The sequence below is a fragment of the Eremothecium sinecaudum genome, chromosome V, assembly GCF_001548555.1.
Source record: "Eremothecium sinecaudum strain ATCC 58844 chromosome V, complete sequence".
Taxonomy (NCBI): Eukaryota; Fungi; Ascomycota; class Saccharomycetes; order Saccharomycetales; family Saccharomycetaceae; genus Eremothecium; species Eremothecium sinecaudum.
The window spans coordinates 1,063,944-1,079,899 of NC_030896.1; the positions used below are offsets into that span (position 1 = coordinate 1,063,944).

The following is a 15,956-nucleotide window of genomic DNA, read 5'->3' on the forward strand; positions in this document are numbered from 1 at the left end:
TGGCCCTCTATAATAGAGTATAGGATACTTCTAATACTTTACTGATAATTAGCTCTTATCATAGAACTTAGATTACGTTAACCGTGAGTAGTGATCTAACGTTTTTTAATGCTAAACGGTTCTATATAGAGCCTATTGCCGGATCTTTAAGGAGTTAAAGGGTCTTATAAAATCCAGTAGATCATAGTTAGTTGTTATTTAATGCTATCCTTCAAGCTTTTGCTACAATTTTTTATGTGTTTATTAATTAACTTATTATTTAATATGAAAAGTCAGATTGCATGAGCAAAATATAGTTGATTCGGGTCCGCCAATAAGGGCAGTGCTAATAAACACACCTCTATACTCTTTAAATACCGCTAAAACTAGTTAGCTATTCCCAATCTTGCGTAGATTCAACTAGCCGAATCCACGAACACGTCTTTTCTTCCTTTTGTATGTTTTGGATTGACTATTATTACTAGCAATCGGTTGCGATTGTTGGGAGAGTAAAGAAAACGCCGGTGACATTGAATCTGGTAAACTGCTTCTTAAAGTCTGTCCAGAGGGTTGAGAAGACCTTATAGTAGGGGGAATTTGTGACGAAGATGGCCTAATGGATGAAAGGGCTGTATCTTCTTGATTTTGAGTTGTTTGAGTATCTGGATAAGACATCTCATCCTCATCCCACAGGTCAAAAACTTCTTGACATGTACTTGATAGCTCACCGTATACATTCGGATCAATCTCCTTAAGCTTTGTCAAATTATAAAAAGCCATACTGTCTAGTGCGACATATTTAATAATTTCAATGGCAATTGGAATCGCGTTGTCAGAGATTGGTTCCCAACATTGCAGAAGTTTGCTATGCAGTATGTCAAAGGAATCCACAGGTTCTTTAATGAGAAGTTTAGAAATGGTCTTTAGTCTGTTGAACGTAATACCATGATTTTCGTAGTATTCGATGAATTGCTGTAATAAAGAGCTAAACTCTTCCACATTCTCAAAATACCCGGGACCTTTGGTTATTTCTGACAGATTGCCCACATGACTAGCAGGTTTGAAAGTCTGCTCTTCTTCTTCTTCTTCACGTTTCCAGCCCTCTATTGTTTTATTCATCATCTCTGACAACTGGTAACCATATTCTTGAAATTTGAGGTATTCGATAGATGAATCATAGTTCTCCTGCTTATTGGGCAGTGAATCCGAAAACTTCGCAACAACTTGGGACAGGAGTTCTTCTTCATCTTTTGAGCAGGATTCTGTGATATAACCGTGGACTGCTTCAAGATGAGGTAGGGTATCATATTCCTTTACTGGGTATATCTTGCAGGCTTTATTACTCAATAGATATCTCCAAATCCTACTACCCTTCAGTGCTCTTACATAAATTGGTATGAATACATCGTCACTTTCATGAGTTTCAAAATATTCTGGGAAAACAATGCAATTGATGCCTGTGGATATGTTTGGTAGTTCAAGTAAGTGCGGAGTTCTCGATGCCTGGAAAACGTTGTTCTTCATCCAGAAGTGGTTACTCACTACCATTGGGGACATTCTGGAATATAAAGCAACATAAATCACTTGTTCTCGCCCATGGTAGTTTTCATAAACAGCGAACTTTAATGATGCATCTTTGCTATTCCACTCGTGCTTCCACGAGAGAAGCCGCTTGACGCCGTAGCTGTCGTGCTTAATGAATATTACCTCTTTAGTCGTAAGAAGGACGCCTAAATCTTCACCTATACGTTTATAATCTTGTAATCTGGACCATGTCTTGGCCTGGATAACTTCTAATTGCCAATCTTCCATATAATTCATTTCTATAAAGCTGGATCGGCTAATCAAAAACAATGTGGTATGGTTAGATGCCCATTCTATACGTTTCCAGTTTGATACTTCTTCAGGATCAAATATGGTCCCGCTATATTTCCTCATTAGTCGTAACCTGATTGCTTTCTTCTTGCTTTTGGCGATCTCACCAATGCACCAGTTACCCTTGGAATCTATAATAGCAAACTCATCCAAGTTCCATGGATTCATAGCTACATCCACAATCGGGAACTGTTCAAACTGGGTATACTCTAGAGGCTCCAACCTCTGCAAGTTTATCCGTCCAGAGGCATAATCGATTGATAGGATTCGTATAACCAGTAGACAAACCTCAGTCAAAACAAAAATACTATTAGAGGATCTATTCAGGGCAGTTGAAGGCTTTGGTATTTTAATACTCTTAATCGATGAAAAAAGTTCCAACTGTTGACAGTTCTGATGGAGCTGGAGTGTAATTATGTTATCTATCGTCGCTTTATCCTCATTAACCTCAACTCTCTGCGCTTGCGGACAGAGTAACGAAATGTTTAAGACTGAATTAGCCTCACCAGAGGCAAATGCAATAACCTGTTTCCCTTCTCTGTCTTGTCGAAGGTCATATGCTGTCTGTATGCTTCCAATATTAAATATCTGGGTTCTCGTGGGATCCACAATTTTAAAACCAAGGTCCCTATGCTTTCTCTCATTATTAGCTGCCTCTGCCTCTGCCTCTGCCTCTTCCTGAGAGCCCAAAGGTAGATCATTCTTAGACAAACTCGATATCAGTGCCTTTGGAACATACGCTCTATTTGTAACCGGCTTATTAAAGTTTACTTTGTACATCGACGACTGCGGTATTGTAACATTTCTAAATACATCAAACGGCTGTGGCAACTCTGGCAGAATATCGTTCCATGCATTACTAGAATTAAATGTTGCACCTAAGAGCAGTTCTCGTTCATTTACAGGATCGTCATCATCCTCATCCAGTAGCTCATCGCTTAACAAATAATGCTCAGCTGCAGCGGCAGCGTTTCCGACAGGACCATTTGCGTCTGTAACTAATAGTTGAGAACCCTCTACTACTCTCAAAGCTCTTAGATTGGATATTCCAGTTTCCATGTAACCTTCAATCCATTGTGTTTTATGTTCGTCAGATAACCTTGAATCTGCAGGTACGTACAGGTTCGAAGAAGAAATTCCAATACCCAGTTGAATACCAATATCATCACGCTGCGGTAGTAAACTATCCTCACCAGCCATCGCTTCCTTGCTGGGGTTATTAGGAGTGTTTCTTACCCTTTAAGAAAGATTCATATTTGTACACAATTCTGTCGCTAAAACATTAATCATTTTTAAAAATGGCCCGAATGAGATGAGCTATTGTGTAATACGAAGAGAAAAAAGAAGCTCTAAAAACTATATATGGAAGACATACTGTATTTCTATTTACTACTCGTTGGGTCTTTTTCGAATCTTAGATCCCATCCAATTTGTGGGCCTAATTTTGGAAGAACATCTGCGATAGTCTGAACGTCCTTATCACCTCTACCAGATACGTTTATGACAACATGTTGGTCAGGCTTCATAGTTTTAGCCAACTGAATTGCAACGTAAACTGCATGAGATGATTCAAGTGCTGGAATAATACCTTCAAGTTGAGAAAGTAATTTTAAACCCTCTAACGCCTGAGCGTCTGTAGCGGTCCTAAATTCAGCTCTTCCAGAAGCTTTCCATGAGGCAAGTTCTGGGCCGACACCTGGATAATCTAACCCAGCAGAAATTGAATGGGTTTCTTTTATCTGACCGTCTGCATCTTGAAGAACGTAGGTCTTCACTCCATGGAAAATACCGGTTGTACCCGCTGTAAGTGTTGCGGAATGACGCCCGGTTTCAATTCCGTCACCACCTGCTTCCACGCCAACGAGGTGCACAGTAGTATCGTTTTCGAAAGGAGAAAATATCCCAGTGGAGTTGGAGCCTCCACCTACACATGCAACAATAGCATCAGGTAGTTTTCCATCATTTAGTTCTGCAAATTGGCGCTTGGTTTCCTGGCCAATGACACTTTGGAAGGTCCTGACTAGCAAAGGATATGGATGTGGACCAATTGCAGATCCAACAACGTAGTGCGTATCCTTCAGGTGCGAGACCCAGTAGCGGAATGCCTCCGAGGTAGCGTCCCTCAAAGTTTTGGAACCACTAGACACAGCGACAACTTCAGCTCCTAGCAATTTCATACGGAAGACATTCAACGCTTGACGTTTAACATCTTCAGCTCCCATAAAAACAGTACATTGCAAACCAAACTTCGCACATGCAGTTGCAGTAGCCACACCGTGCTGCCCTGCTCCAGTTTCTGCAATGATACGGCTCTTTCCTAGGCGAATAGCTAGAAGCACTTGCGCTAAAGCGTTATTGATCTTGTGCGAACCTGTATGGTTGAGATCCTCTCGCTTGAGCCAGATCGTAGCCCCACCCCCATATTTGGAAAGTCTTTCGGCTTTATGAAACGAAGAAGGACGCCCCATATATGGATAAAGAGCTCTAAACTCCTCCCAAAAACTGGGATCAGCGATAGCTGCTTCAAAACCTGCCGTCAACTCCCGGAGACAAGCGTGGAGGGCTTCTGGAACAAACTGCCCTCCAAACTGCCCAAATGCACCTTCTAGAACGTAAGGTACGGGATCTTCCTCCGAAATGTTGTCGGCAGAAGGCTTCTCAATCAAGTGTGATTTATGATCATCAACGTTACCGGCAGTTTTGACCTGACTTGCAACCAAATCCTCGCAACTGCTCTTCACAGCCTCGTACGCATTTTCGGTTCCTGAATCAATAAGGGTGACTAATTTAGAGCCTACAATAACACCATCTGCGACTTCAGCAACTTTGTCAAAGTGCTCCCTTGTTGTCACACCAAATCCAACTGCCAAAGGTATTTTGTTGCCCATTGCCTTACGAACACGAGCTATTAGGGAACCCAAATCATCCTCCACACTATTACGCATACCAGTAGTACCCATACGAGATACAACGTAGACAAAAGCGCCCGCAACCTTTGATAGGAATGCTAAGCGTTCATCTGTAGTTGATGGCGCTACTAGCGGTATTAGACTCATACCACTCCGCTGAAGCAAAGAACGCAAGTCATGGGCTGCTTCTGGAAGGAGGTCAACAATTAACAGTCCATTTACACCAGCTTCTGCTGCCTCACTAACAAACTTTTCTAAACCGTAGGCCCAAATTGGGTTGTAGTAGCCCATTAAAATGATAGGTACAGTAACTCCAGCACTACGAGCTGCCCTAACAAGTTCCAAGACCTTAGAAGTAGTAACACCATTTTGAAGTGCCACATTATTAGAATGTTGAATTACTGGACCGTCAGCGATAGGGTCTGAGAAAGGCATTCCAAGTTCAATTATTCCACTTCCACCATCTTGATAGCCACGCATTATATCAACCGTGTCTTTTACGGTTGGATAACCTGCTGTCAAAAAGGTGACTAGGACAGTCCTGCCTTCACGTTTAGCATCATCAAATGTCTTTGTAATAGCTTCTGCCATTCCCTAGTATTCTGCTACTGAATTGTGGTAAAGAGTTGTAAATGTTATACAAAGTGAGTCACATTTAACTTTTTAAATACAGCGAAGACATACACGTTTTAGATCATCTCCAGATACGGCAGTACTGCTATAAATTTATAAACTATCCTAGGAGATCTAGGTTGAGTGATCCAAGTTCAACAGAGTTAAGATCAAGTGCATCGAGATCAGGGATACCTGTTCCCACTGGTCCCGCTACCGCAGTGCCCATATGGCCAGCCATTCCAATGGTATTTGCCCCAACACTTTCCGCTGCAGACATATTAAGGATGCTCTGGGGACTTAAATTCGTAGAATTTATAACTGGAGTCTTATTAGGCGGCGCCTTGTGTGGTACAGCTGGTTGTTTCTGTTGAGATTGCTGTGCAACAGAGACTTTTCTTCCAGGACTAATGCCTGCAAGGGGGCTTGCTAGCATAGTCAGCGGGGATACACCTGGATTGATATGTGGAATAGTCCCGGGAAACTGTGTAATACCTCCCACAGCAGCCGTCGATGAGCTACCTCCAGAACTAGCAACCCCCGCAGCCAGTGCAGCAGCAGCTGCGGGCGTTGGAGCATTACTACCAGGTGTTACAGCTGGCTTTCTGTATGCTGGAGACGTACCAAGCGGCTTAACAGTTTCAGATGAAAGTGATAACGTTTCTAAAGGAGAGAATTTTTGATCTCTAGTCTCAGAATATGTTGACATTGTATTTAAAAGCGGTTTCAACGCCTGGAAATCGCCTACCAGTGAACGCACTCGAGAATGCAGTTCTAACAGTTTTGTACGTACCAGAGCAAACTTCTCCTGCGGTGATCGATCACCAAGTTGATCTATTTGCGCTAATGTTCGCAGGAAATCGTTAAATAATAGCCTTACTGGTAACACACTATCACGAACGTTAGAGATGCGAGCTTCAAGCTCAGCTCGAGTACCACTGTCATGAGTGAGTGCGTGCTGTAGCTCCTGTAACGTTAGTGACGGGGATAGGAGTTCATCTGATTGACGCATAGCTTTTATAGTCCTTTATTCTGGCTAGATTAAGGGAAGCTAGAGTGTTAAAGTTTTAATAATGCAGTTGTCTATAACTTAAGATCATTCGTTTGACGTGATTTTAGGTATTACAGACTACGAGACATAAATCATTCGTAATGGTAGTTTGAAGACTGCTAGCGAGTTCCTGTAGTCTGGAAGAATTTTACTATTCCATTGGCCACTGGCCACTTTTCCAGTTCCTTTTTTGCTGTTGAATTCCAACTCAATCCGTAAAACCACTGACGCTCAATTGCCGCCAGTGGAAATTGACGATAACTTCGGCTTAGAATGCGCAATGTTTCTGCTTGATATGTGCGAAAAATTGGAGTTTGACTAATTATGAATTTGCGTAGAATGCAGTCTTCTGGCATTTCATATACGGCTTTAAACCATTGGATGTTTGGTGAAGCAGTACCCTTAATTAGTTGTAGACATATATGGTAGAGATTCGACTTCGGTGAAAGATATTGCTGAAGCCGATCAAGGGCTAGAGCAGCGTCCGATTCCATTGATGCAGTGTATACAACTAAACAGGCCTGGTAGTCTGAAGCGCTCTCGAGGTGTGCAAGGTTGTCGGATATATATTTCAGACAGAAACCAACCTGTAACCATTGCTCTTGACTCGAATGGTACTCAACAGACAGTTTAAATAAGCGATATGACAAGTCGCTTAGTGCTTGGTCAGTTGCAAATTCCTTTGCACCGTTACTGACTATTATCTGCCGCAATTTACACAGGCCATGGCCAAGAACCTCCGCATTTGGAGATTTGGTGTACAAGGTTTCAAGTTCAACTAGGAGACTCTCTTTAGCACTGAAACTGTCTAGAAGTTTGTTAATGGAACTATTATTGCTGGTTGGCCCCATTCGACTCAGAAGTCCGCGGTCTGCAAGCGGATTGGCCAAAATGCTTTCATTAGCAGCTTTTGAAAACCTGGCTTTTCGTTGAGCTAAACGAGACTTTTCACTAGCATCCATAGCATAACTTTCCATCGCTGACCGTCTGATTCAGTGAGTTTTTATTCCTGATCCTTTAATCTCTATTGCACCACCACCTTTATTTTAGAAAAAAGAAATGTACATAGTTAATGAAAATTTTCGATGAGATGAGCTATACAATAAGATTTGAACATTAGCTGCATAATAACTAGACTAGTAGTAACTATCTTGCTGGGTTGAGTGCCATGGCAAAGAAGAGAGTTAATACCAAGACAAGGGTCTTGAAAAGAAGGGCACAAAATGCTTTTGAATTGGCTAACAAGGAATTTGAATCCGATAATGATAGTGAAACTGGCTATGATTCTAAACACAGTAGAGCTCGTGCGAATGGTGCAATAGTCAACGTTAAACATGGTAGTGATGATGAAGATGAAGATGCAAGTTTTCAAGATGAAGAACTGGACTCCGATGAAGCTTTCGGCTCGGATGATGATTTCGATGTGCTAAATTCCAAGTTTTCGCAGACTATTAGAGACAAAAAGAAGGCCGGCAAGTATGTTCCTGAAGAATACGATGAGGATGGTGGATATACATCTATTGAAGAAGAAGATCTGCTTCCTTTGTCTGCTGTCTGGGATGCAAATGCAAAAGTTGAAAATGATGATTCCAGTTCTGATGAAGTCGATAATGATAAAATGCAGTTGTATGACGGTTCTTCCAGCTCTGAAAGCGAATCTAGTGAAGATTTGAGTGATTCAAGTGTCCAGGAAGAAGAAGAAGATCCTTTCACTGGAATTTCAGATGATGAAGTTGAGTTGACTACTGTTACCAAAGGCTTGAAGTCAACCACTGAAAAGCAGTACAAGAGACTGGATACATATGCTGGTGGTGTAGAGAATGAGTTTGCGGTACCTGCTGGTAGTAGTAATCATAAATTAGATTTGAATGCAATGCTAGGAGCAGTAGATGACCAAGAAGCAGTTGACAAGGCGATATTGTTAAAAGGAGATGCAAAGACAGTTGCAGTACCGCTGCCACAGCGTATTCAAAAGAGACATGAGCGTAAAGCTGCATATGAACTTTCTAAAAATGAAATGGATAAATGGCAGGATACTGTGCAACAGAATAGACAGGCAGAACATTTGAGCTTTCCAATAAATGCGCCTGTAAAACACAATGAAGCTTCTGCGATAACACGTTCAAGTGACAAGCCTTTAACAGAGACTGAAGTTAAGGTTCAGGAGCTTCTGAAAACAAGCAACCTGGTAGATCCAGTCAAGGAATCGACCTTTGAAGAGATTGCTACTGCTACCTTAACACCAGAAGAGATGAAGAAAAGAACTGCTGAGCTCCGTTTAATGAGAGAGCTAATGTTCAGAGAGGAAATTAAAGCCAAAAGAATTAAGAAGATTAAGTCGAAAGCATATCGTCGTATAAAGAAGAAGGAGCTGATGAGAAACAAAGCATTAGTAGAATCTGACGAAAGTGATACTGAACATGATATTGCAAGAGCGAGAGAAAGAATGACTCTGAAGCACACTAATCAATCTAAATGGGCCAAGGATATGATAAAGCACGGCATTACCAAGGATAAGTCAACCAGAGATGAGATGGAGGAATCTTTAAGACAGGGCGAACTTCTACGTGCGAAAATCATGGGCGATGACAACAGTGATGACGTTGGAAGCAGTATTAGTGACCTTGAAGATGAAGGACCAGGAAACCAGGAGGAAGAAGAACTCAAAAGAGCTTCTGTTGGTAAGACAGGCGTTTTAAACATGGCATTTATGAAGAACGCAGAAGCTAGACAAAGAGAAGCGAACAGGGAAATGGTTGATCAGCTGCGTGCTGCTGAAAGCGAACAGAATATACGATTATTCGAGGATGACTTTGGCACGGCAAAAGCTAATGTTCAACTTAACCAAGGAAGAAGAGTTTATACCGCGGAAGCACTTCAATCACATTCAGAGAACAGGGAGCTGAATGAAGTAATACAAAAGGAACAGCAGGAAGAAGAGTCCAGTAATTTGCAGAATCGTTTATCTAAAGATCACGATAAAAAGAAGTCCCAGAAGTCTAAACCAGCGAAACAACCTGGTGCCGAGAAAAGCTCTGCGAAATCTGCAGGCAAAGCTGATAAACAAGAATCTAACCCATGGCTAGATGGCAGTGACAGTGAGGAATACGTTTTGAAATCGTCAAAGGTTAACTTAATTGATGAAAACAGTTCTAAAGATGCAAAGAAAGCAAATAAGATTGAGAAAGATAAAGCAAAGAACACCAAGCCGAAATCTGCAAAGAATGGAGCCGATGAGCTTCTCTTGGATATGCAAGAAACTAATCGTCTGAACATTAGAGATACCAATGTCGATGGAAGCGATGATGAGAGTATCTTTACTTTTAAACAGCAAGACGTTATCAATGAAGCATTTGCTGGTGACGATGTCGTTGCAAAGTTTGAAGAAGAAAAGAAGAGAGTTGCTATAGATGAAGATGATAAAGAAGTAGACACTACACTACCTGGCTGGGGCGACTGGGCGGGAGCTGGTGCTCAACCAAAGAAGAAGCGGAAGTTTGTAAAGAAGATTAAAGGTGTAGTTGAGAAGGATAAGAGAAGAGATAAAAATCTCAAGAACGTCATTATAAATGAAAAGGTGAATAAGAAAAACATGAAGTATCAATCTACAGCGGTTCCTTTCCCATTCGAATCTAAAGAACAATACGAAAGATCATTAAGAATGCCATTGGGACAAGAATGGACGTCAAGGAAGTCGCATCAAGACATGATCAAACCAAGAATCATGGTCAAACCCGGTGAAGTTATCGATCCATTAAAAGCACCTTTTAAATAATGTGATAAAATCTATTTACCTGTATAATAGTGGTTTAAATACATTAATTTGTCTAGATTTCCTTACTTGTTTTCTTGTTTACCTATGTTACATCATGTAGGAGCACAACTACAGAGCTTCTAACCTATCGTTAATTTCTTGTGCAGAGAATTTCCTAAAGCGGGGGCCTCTTGCTTTAGCATCACCGCTATAACCAAGTAGATCATCGTTTTCCTCACCTATAACTGCAATTTCAATGGTATCACCGTTGAACTCACCTTCAACAGACTCTTTTAGAGTTAAAAGCGATATGTGAATTGCATCTTCAAGTTCAAGTTCGTCATTCCATCTCTTTTCTAGGAATGTTTTCGCGGCTGTTGCACCCTTACCAATAGCTGTAGCCTTCCATGGGAAATACGCACCAGAGGGATCAACCTGATATAACCCAAACCCATTATGATCATCATATCCTGCAACTAGAAGAGAAACTCCAAAAGGTCTCACACCTCCAGATTGAGTTGCCTCCTGCATAATTTTGGCGATCTGAGAAACAAGTGTCTTGGTAGGTGGATAAGTACCGTATGTCTTCCTATAGTTACCGTAGGCAGTTTTTCTTGATTTATTAACGAGCACTCTGAAATCAGGACCCATACCAGAGTACACTGCTCCGATATCTGGAGTAATTTGAGAAATCTTATCTAACGTGTCCGTTAGGGTCAATGTAGAATTAGCCTTTTTCTCTGTTGCAATGACAACACCATTCGTAGCCTTGATACCTAATGAGGTCACACCTTGTTTAACAGCTGCCAAAGCATAGTCTATTTGACCTAGTTTACCACTTGAAGAGGGAGTTAGTATTATAGAACAACATCGAATTAACACTTAAAGTGTGAGGGGGAGCCGCAATACGTACCTAGGTGAAAAAGTAGTTAACGAAAAAGAATATCTGTCAGCCATTGGATCTTAATACGGTATACTGAACTAATAGATGTCGTTGTTATTAGTAGTACTGTCCTAAAACTAGAAATGTTTTGCCACCCGGAATCTATATACCATTAAACTCTATATATGTACATCACTATTTACGTTTCAATAAGAGCACCTCAAGAGGCCTGCTGATAGCTATGGCAGCTTAAGGTATCAATCATATCAAAGTTAAGATGCTGCATGAGCAACCTATGTGTTATCGTTTGGATTATTAACTGCTATTGCTTGTGGTTTGGATCCAGCGTTTGTAGTAGTATCTGCGGTTGTCTGATCTGGGTCTTTAATGTGATACTTCTTCCACTGGCTCAAAAGTAGATCATTCGTAAGCCTATAATCAACCTTCCTCCTGTGGATAAAGTTACATTTCTCACCTCTTTCACATTGACCTTCCTCATAGCTCTTACAGACTGCATCACGGAATTCAGTGACATGCGACAAATCACAATACAACGGCCTTTCACCATACCACCTAGTAATAAAAGCATCTCGAGCAGCCTTTGCTGCATCTATATCTTTAAATCTTATGCATACATTACCATTTAGATGATCAGTCTTATTCTCGCACACTATTATTTCTTGAACTTCGCCATATTTGGCTGCCTCCATAAAAACATCTTCGTAGAAACAGTTAAAGTCATCTATCAGATCATATTCCGACTTGATATTTTCTGGTTGGACATACATGTTGTATATGATTATTGTGTAGGAATTTATAGGTCTTGTATGCCTTTTGGAGCATTTGTCGCCATGACGGCAGGCGCCGATCTTATAATAGAAATGACTATTAACAAAGGTTAGTATGGATGTTCAAAAATGAAAAGTGCTGCAGTTTTACATACCATTTATCTCTCTCGTCGTAGGACATCTTGCTAGTTTATTTTACCGCCTGCGTTTATAATGTGTATTAGCAGGTATTTGGTACACTCAACTTTTTTATGCATGACAATATATAACAGAGACCGACATAAAACCACCTGATTATATTAATACCAGCCAGTGCTATCTAATAATGGGAGTATGTATCATAAGCTCTTAAAACCACCATTTCTTCCTAACTATATACTAACTCTTTACAAAGAATGATGGTGGTAGCATCACTCGATCGAAAGGGTTGGCTATAACTGCCATAAAAGGCTCCAATGTTGCTACAGATGACAATACGGGCGAATACGCTAAGGAGGCGAAATGGAGCACATGTAGGCTATCAAACAGTCCATTACAGTTACCTCTTGTAAGCGATTTCATGGGAAATCTTTTAAACAAGGAAGCCGTGTTAGAGTGGCTCCTAGACTCTCAGCATAAAGGCTATACAGCGAAACAGGTCGAAATGTTTAAACATATCAAGCGTCTAAAGGATGTCGTCGATCTACATAATCTAACAGTAGTCCCTGAATCAAACCTACTCCGATGCGAAGTCGGAGACGAGGTCTTAGGCCGTTCTAAAGGAGGATTTGTATATTCTTCACGTTGTGGGGATGTATTTCCCCAGAAATTGCGCTTACAGGTAGAATCGTGCCCAGTATGTGGCAAAGACTACGATAAGCAAGATATTATACCGTTGAATCCGACATCATCGTCAGAACTCGACTTTTTACAATCTAGAATGGAGACTTTGAAGAAACACGGCCTAACACACAGCGGCAAGCCATTATCGAAGAGACAGAAGCGATCCCAAAGCCCATCTGCAAAATCTCCTGGTAAGAAAAGAAAATTATAGGGCCTTCTTCTTGGCATAATTAACTGCTTTAAATGTAAAGTTTCATGGGAAACTTACCATATATACAGATACATAAGTTAAATTTTGGTTGGTTTATTAAACAAATCTTCAGGTTAAACCATATATATATACACGAGATGAACAAGCTAAACTTCAAGGCTTTTATTCAGTGGAGCTAGCTTGCTCCGGATTCTCTTTAAGAACCTTTTCTTCATATCTTTTCCCATTAACATACAAAGTGTAAACCAAACCACCTGTCATATATAACGTACCTCCAACTAACGTTAGAACAGTCAAACGATGCACAGCATCTGTAACTCTAGTGTACCATGCGTACTTAGACATAGCAATCACTTATTATTGATTATTTAAATGATTATGAATTGCTGCTTCATTATTGCAAATTATCAGAATTTGAAAACAACAATTTTGAAAAGATGCTCATAGGTAACGAATTTTTCAATTAGCGTTAACAACGTTGATTCCCCTATAAGACTCATAGACTACAAAGGCATAAGATGGACGAAGACTGAATTCAATGGAATATCATTGATCACTAATAAGCCATTTTTTATAATGAAATAATGTAGTTATGAAAACATTTCACAAACACAACAATTTGACGAAAAATAACGGAATGATCGCTATATATGTTTGACGTTGCTAAATATCACTTAGTTGTTGAAGATGTAAGAATAACCAAAGGTTGTCCATTCTTTAATTTTCTGTGGCAACCTACCGTAGATAGGAGTTGGTTCCGCACGCGAGCCAAAGAAAGATCTCGAGTTGGCCGTAGCTAATTTTACTAGCTTCTCCTTTTTGGATTGCTTAGGAGGATGAATACCAAAGCTTTTCAAATATTTTGTTAGATCTTCTGTGGACCAAGATTCGAAAACGCTGTTCCAGTCATCTAATTTCTTGTTAACAGATTCGCTGACTTTTCCAGATTGAGAACGGATATCGGAGCCCACAGATCTCATTTTATCTTTAATGTCACCCGCTAAGTTCCCGCCTTTCTCTTTAATGTTGTCAACGATGCTGTCTCCCTCTACATAGACGTCATATACGTCATCGACGACATACTCATCTCTGACATCAGCGATGTTTCCGCCCTTGTAATTGACGTTAGCGGCTATATGTTCGCCTTTCGCTTTAGCATCGCCGGCCATTTTATGACCTTTAGCCTTAGCATCATCAGCAATCTTATGGCCCTTTGCCTTGGCATCTCCAGCCATCTTATGACCCTTTGCCTTGGCATCTCCGGCCATTTGGTTCCCTTTAGCCTTAACATCTCCGGCCATTTGGTAACCCTTAGCCTTGGCTTCACCTGCCATTTGGTTACCCTTGTCTTTCATGCTGCCAGCGATATTGCTGCCCTTGTCTTTGATGTTACCAGCAATGTTGCTACCTTCTTCCTTGACGTTGCCTGCGAATTCACTTCCCATTCTTTTTACGCCTTCTGCGAATTCACCTCCCTTATTCTTGGCACTCTCCACTGCGCCGTCGATCATATCCTGACCGCTTCTAATCTTGTTCATAATACTTTCCTCAAGTTTTCCAAGGGTCAAACCATGAAACCACTTCGAAGCGTCCCCAAAGTTGGTAAGAGGTTTGTTCCTATTTCTCATAACTTGCTTGACCAACTGCTTACGAGTAGACAACTTAGAGTAGCTGATGTCCCTGGCATCCAAGAATTGCTTTAATCTTTCCTTTGGCCAATACTCAACGTCTATCTGGAAAGTATCGTTTATGATATCGCCATCTTCGTCTTCTTTATTGGAGAAAATGCTCCCGGGGCTATTTAACTTACCAATAGTCTTATCCCACATGGATTCACCACCTTCAGAATCCTTGACTATATACTCACTGAACTTTTCATCCGCAACATCCTTGAGCCAGCGAATATCGTCTTTCAAGAAGTTCTTCTTTTGCTCTGCAAGTTCAGCCAAGGAATCAGCATCGTTGGCAACCTTATCGCTTACCTTTACTCCGTGGATGTTTAACCATGTCTTCAACTTATCGACTGACCAATTTTTGAAGTTCACATGACCAAAGTTACCAGTTTCTCTGAATTTGTCATTCACCACATCTGAAGAGGACAATAGCTCAAAGCGCTCATCATCAATCCATCTAGAGGCTTTGAAGATGTTTTTCTTGACTTTTTCCAAGAGTGACTCCTTAGTGGCGGCGCCTTTGTCATACGAAATGCCGTAAGTATCCAACCAATTCTTTAAACTGGATTCATCCCAGTACTTAAAGTAGGAGGGGTCAAAGCCCGCACCAGTAACACCCAAGTGGTCACAGACCTTCTGGTAGTTTTTCTTAGCAGCATTAACGAGATCGTCCTTGGAAGCATTACTTGGAACCGAAACCTTAGCCTTTTTTAACAAGCTTTTCAAATCATGATCATTCCAGGTATTAAATAACCAAGTAGAGATGCTAGATTCACCGTTTGACGTCGACCAATCTTCTGAGTCTTCTGAATCAGAGTACGAATCCCAGAATTTCCACCAGGGGCGTTCTTCGTCACCAGTGTCAGACACACTGACCTCATAGTCATCAGAACCCTTAAAAATACTAAATGGAGCCTGCAGAGAGTCAAGCACTTTCTGCCCGCCATCTCTGACATACCTTTTTATTCCACTATCGTCAGCATCCTCGTCAACTATCTTCAGGACTCTAACTTCAGTGGTAGAATCTACCCTACATATAACTTCTGTAGCAAATAATGCTGTCGCAATTAACGTGCGCGATGTTACCTTAACCATTTTATACGTATTGTTGCAGTTCGTTAAAACAAGTTGCTGTAAAAATAAGTAAGTTATGTGCCATACGATAACTTTCCTCTTATACAATCTCAATCACCTTTAAATACCAATTGCGATTACAAGGCACTTTTCGGTTGCTCCTCTAGAATACTTTAAGGGGTAGTAGTGCTTACAGTCACATGATAACTGTTGTTATAGATCGCGCAGAGTAGAATTTAGGGGTAAATGGAAACTATTTACGGCCTATTAGGACTGGGCTTTAAAATTTTTACATAATATCTATACAATTGCTTCTACAAAAGTA

At 40.8% G+C, this 15,956-nt stretch overlaps 10 protein-coding genes across 10 annotated transcripts; 2 read left to right on the top strand and 8 right to left on the bottom strand.

Moving 5' to 3' along the window:
- Positions 1–399: 399 nt before the first annotated feature.
- RRN6 (Rrn6p) lies at positions 400–3,054 on the bottom strand (the record flags this gene model as incomplete). The annotated part of the gene is made up of 1 exon (XM_018132994.1): positions 400–3,054. The coding sequence occupies one exon, from the start codon at positions 3,052–3,054 to the stop codon at positions 400–402; it is 2,655 nt and encodes an 884-aa protein (XP_017988483.1).
- A 182-nt stretch (positions 3,055–3,236) lies between these two features.
- TRP5 (tryptophan synthase TRP5) lies at positions 3,237–5,354 on the bottom strand (the record flags this gene model as incomplete). The annotated part of the gene is made up of 1 exon (XM_018132995.1): positions 3,237–5,354. One exon carries the CDS (start codon positions 5,352–5,354, stop codon positions 3,237–3,239), a length of 2,118 nt encoding a protein of 705 aa, XP_017988484.1.
- A 142-nt stretch (positions 5,355–5,496) lies between these two features.
- On the bottom strand, positions 5,497–6,387 carry PGD1 (Pgd1p; the record flags this gene model as incomplete). Its single annotated transcript, XM_018132996.1, has 1 exon — positions 5,497–6,387. One exon carries the CDS (start codon positions 6,385–6,387, stop codon positions 5,497–5,499), a length of 891 nt encoding a protein of 296 aa, XP_017988485.1.
- A 158-nt stretch (positions 6,388–6,545) lies between these two features.
- Positions 6,546–7,403, bottom strand: AW171_hschr53442 (HER212Cp; the record flags this gene model as incomplete). Its single annotated transcript, XM_018132997.1, has 1 exon — positions 6,546–7,403. The coding sequence occupies one exon, from the start codon at positions 7,401–7,403 to the stop codon at positions 6,546–6,548; it is 858 nt and encodes a 285-aa protein (XP_017988486.1).
- A 191-nt stretch (positions 7,404–7,594) lies between these two features.
- Positions 7,595–10,201, top strand: UTP14 (Utp14p; the record flags this gene model as incomplete). The annotated part of the gene is made up of 1 exon (XM_018132998.1): positions 7,595–10,201. The coding sequence occupies one exon, from the start codon at positions 7,595–7,597 to the stop codon at positions 10,199–10,201; it is 2,607 nt and encodes an 868-aa protein (XP_017988487.1).
- Positions 10,202–10,309: 108 nt separating this feature from the next.
- On the bottom strand, positions 10,310–11,137 carry PRE8 (proteasome core particle subunit alpha 2; the record flags this gene model as incomplete). The annotated part of the gene is made up of 2 exons (XM_018132999.1): positions 10,310–11,018; positions 11,094–11,137. 2 exons carry the CDS (start codon positions 11,135–11,137, stop codon positions 10,310–10,312), a joined length of 753 nt encoding a protein of 250 aa, XP_017988488.1.
- Positions 11,138–11,356: 219 nt separating this feature from the next.
- AW171_hschr53445 (HER215Cp) lies at positions 11,357–12,009 on the bottom strand (the record flags this gene model as incomplete). The annotated part of the gene is made up of 2 exons (XM_018133000.1): positions 11,357–11,932; positions 12,007–12,009. The coding sequence occupies 2 exons, from the start codon at positions 12,007–12,009 to the stop codon at positions 11,357–11,359; spliced, it is 579 nt and encodes a 192-aa protein (XP_017988489.1).
- A 167-nt stretch (positions 12,010–12,176) lies between these two features.
- AW171_hschr53446 (HER216Wp) lies at positions 12,177–12,884 on the top strand (the record flags this gene model as incomplete). Its single annotated transcript, XM_018133001.1, has 2 exons — positions 12,177–12,182; positions 12,246–12,884. 2 exons carry the CDS (start codon positions 12,177–12,179, stop codon positions 12,882–12,884), a joined length of 645 nt encoding a protein of 214 aa, XP_017988490.1.
- A 162-nt stretch (positions 12,885–13,046) lies between these two features.
- On the bottom strand, positions 13,047–13,229 carry COX14 (Cox14p; the record flags this gene model as incomplete). The annotated part of the gene is made up of 1 exon (XM_018133002.1): positions 13,047–13,229. One exon carries the CDS (start codon positions 13,227–13,229, stop codon positions 13,047–13,049), a length of 183 nt encoding a protein of 60 aa, XP_017988491.1.
- Positions 13,230–13,558: 329 nt separating this feature from the next.
- Positions 13,559–15,652, bottom strand: MSC1 (double-strand break repair enhancer MSC1; the record flags this gene model as incomplete). The annotated part of the gene is made up of 1 exon (XM_018133003.1): positions 13,559–15,652. The coding sequence occupies one exon, from the start codon at positions 15,650–15,652 to the stop codon at positions 13,559–13,561; it is 2,094 nt and encodes a 697-aa protein (XP_017988492.1).
- Between the last annotated feature and the right edge of the window lie 304 nt (positions 15,653–15,956).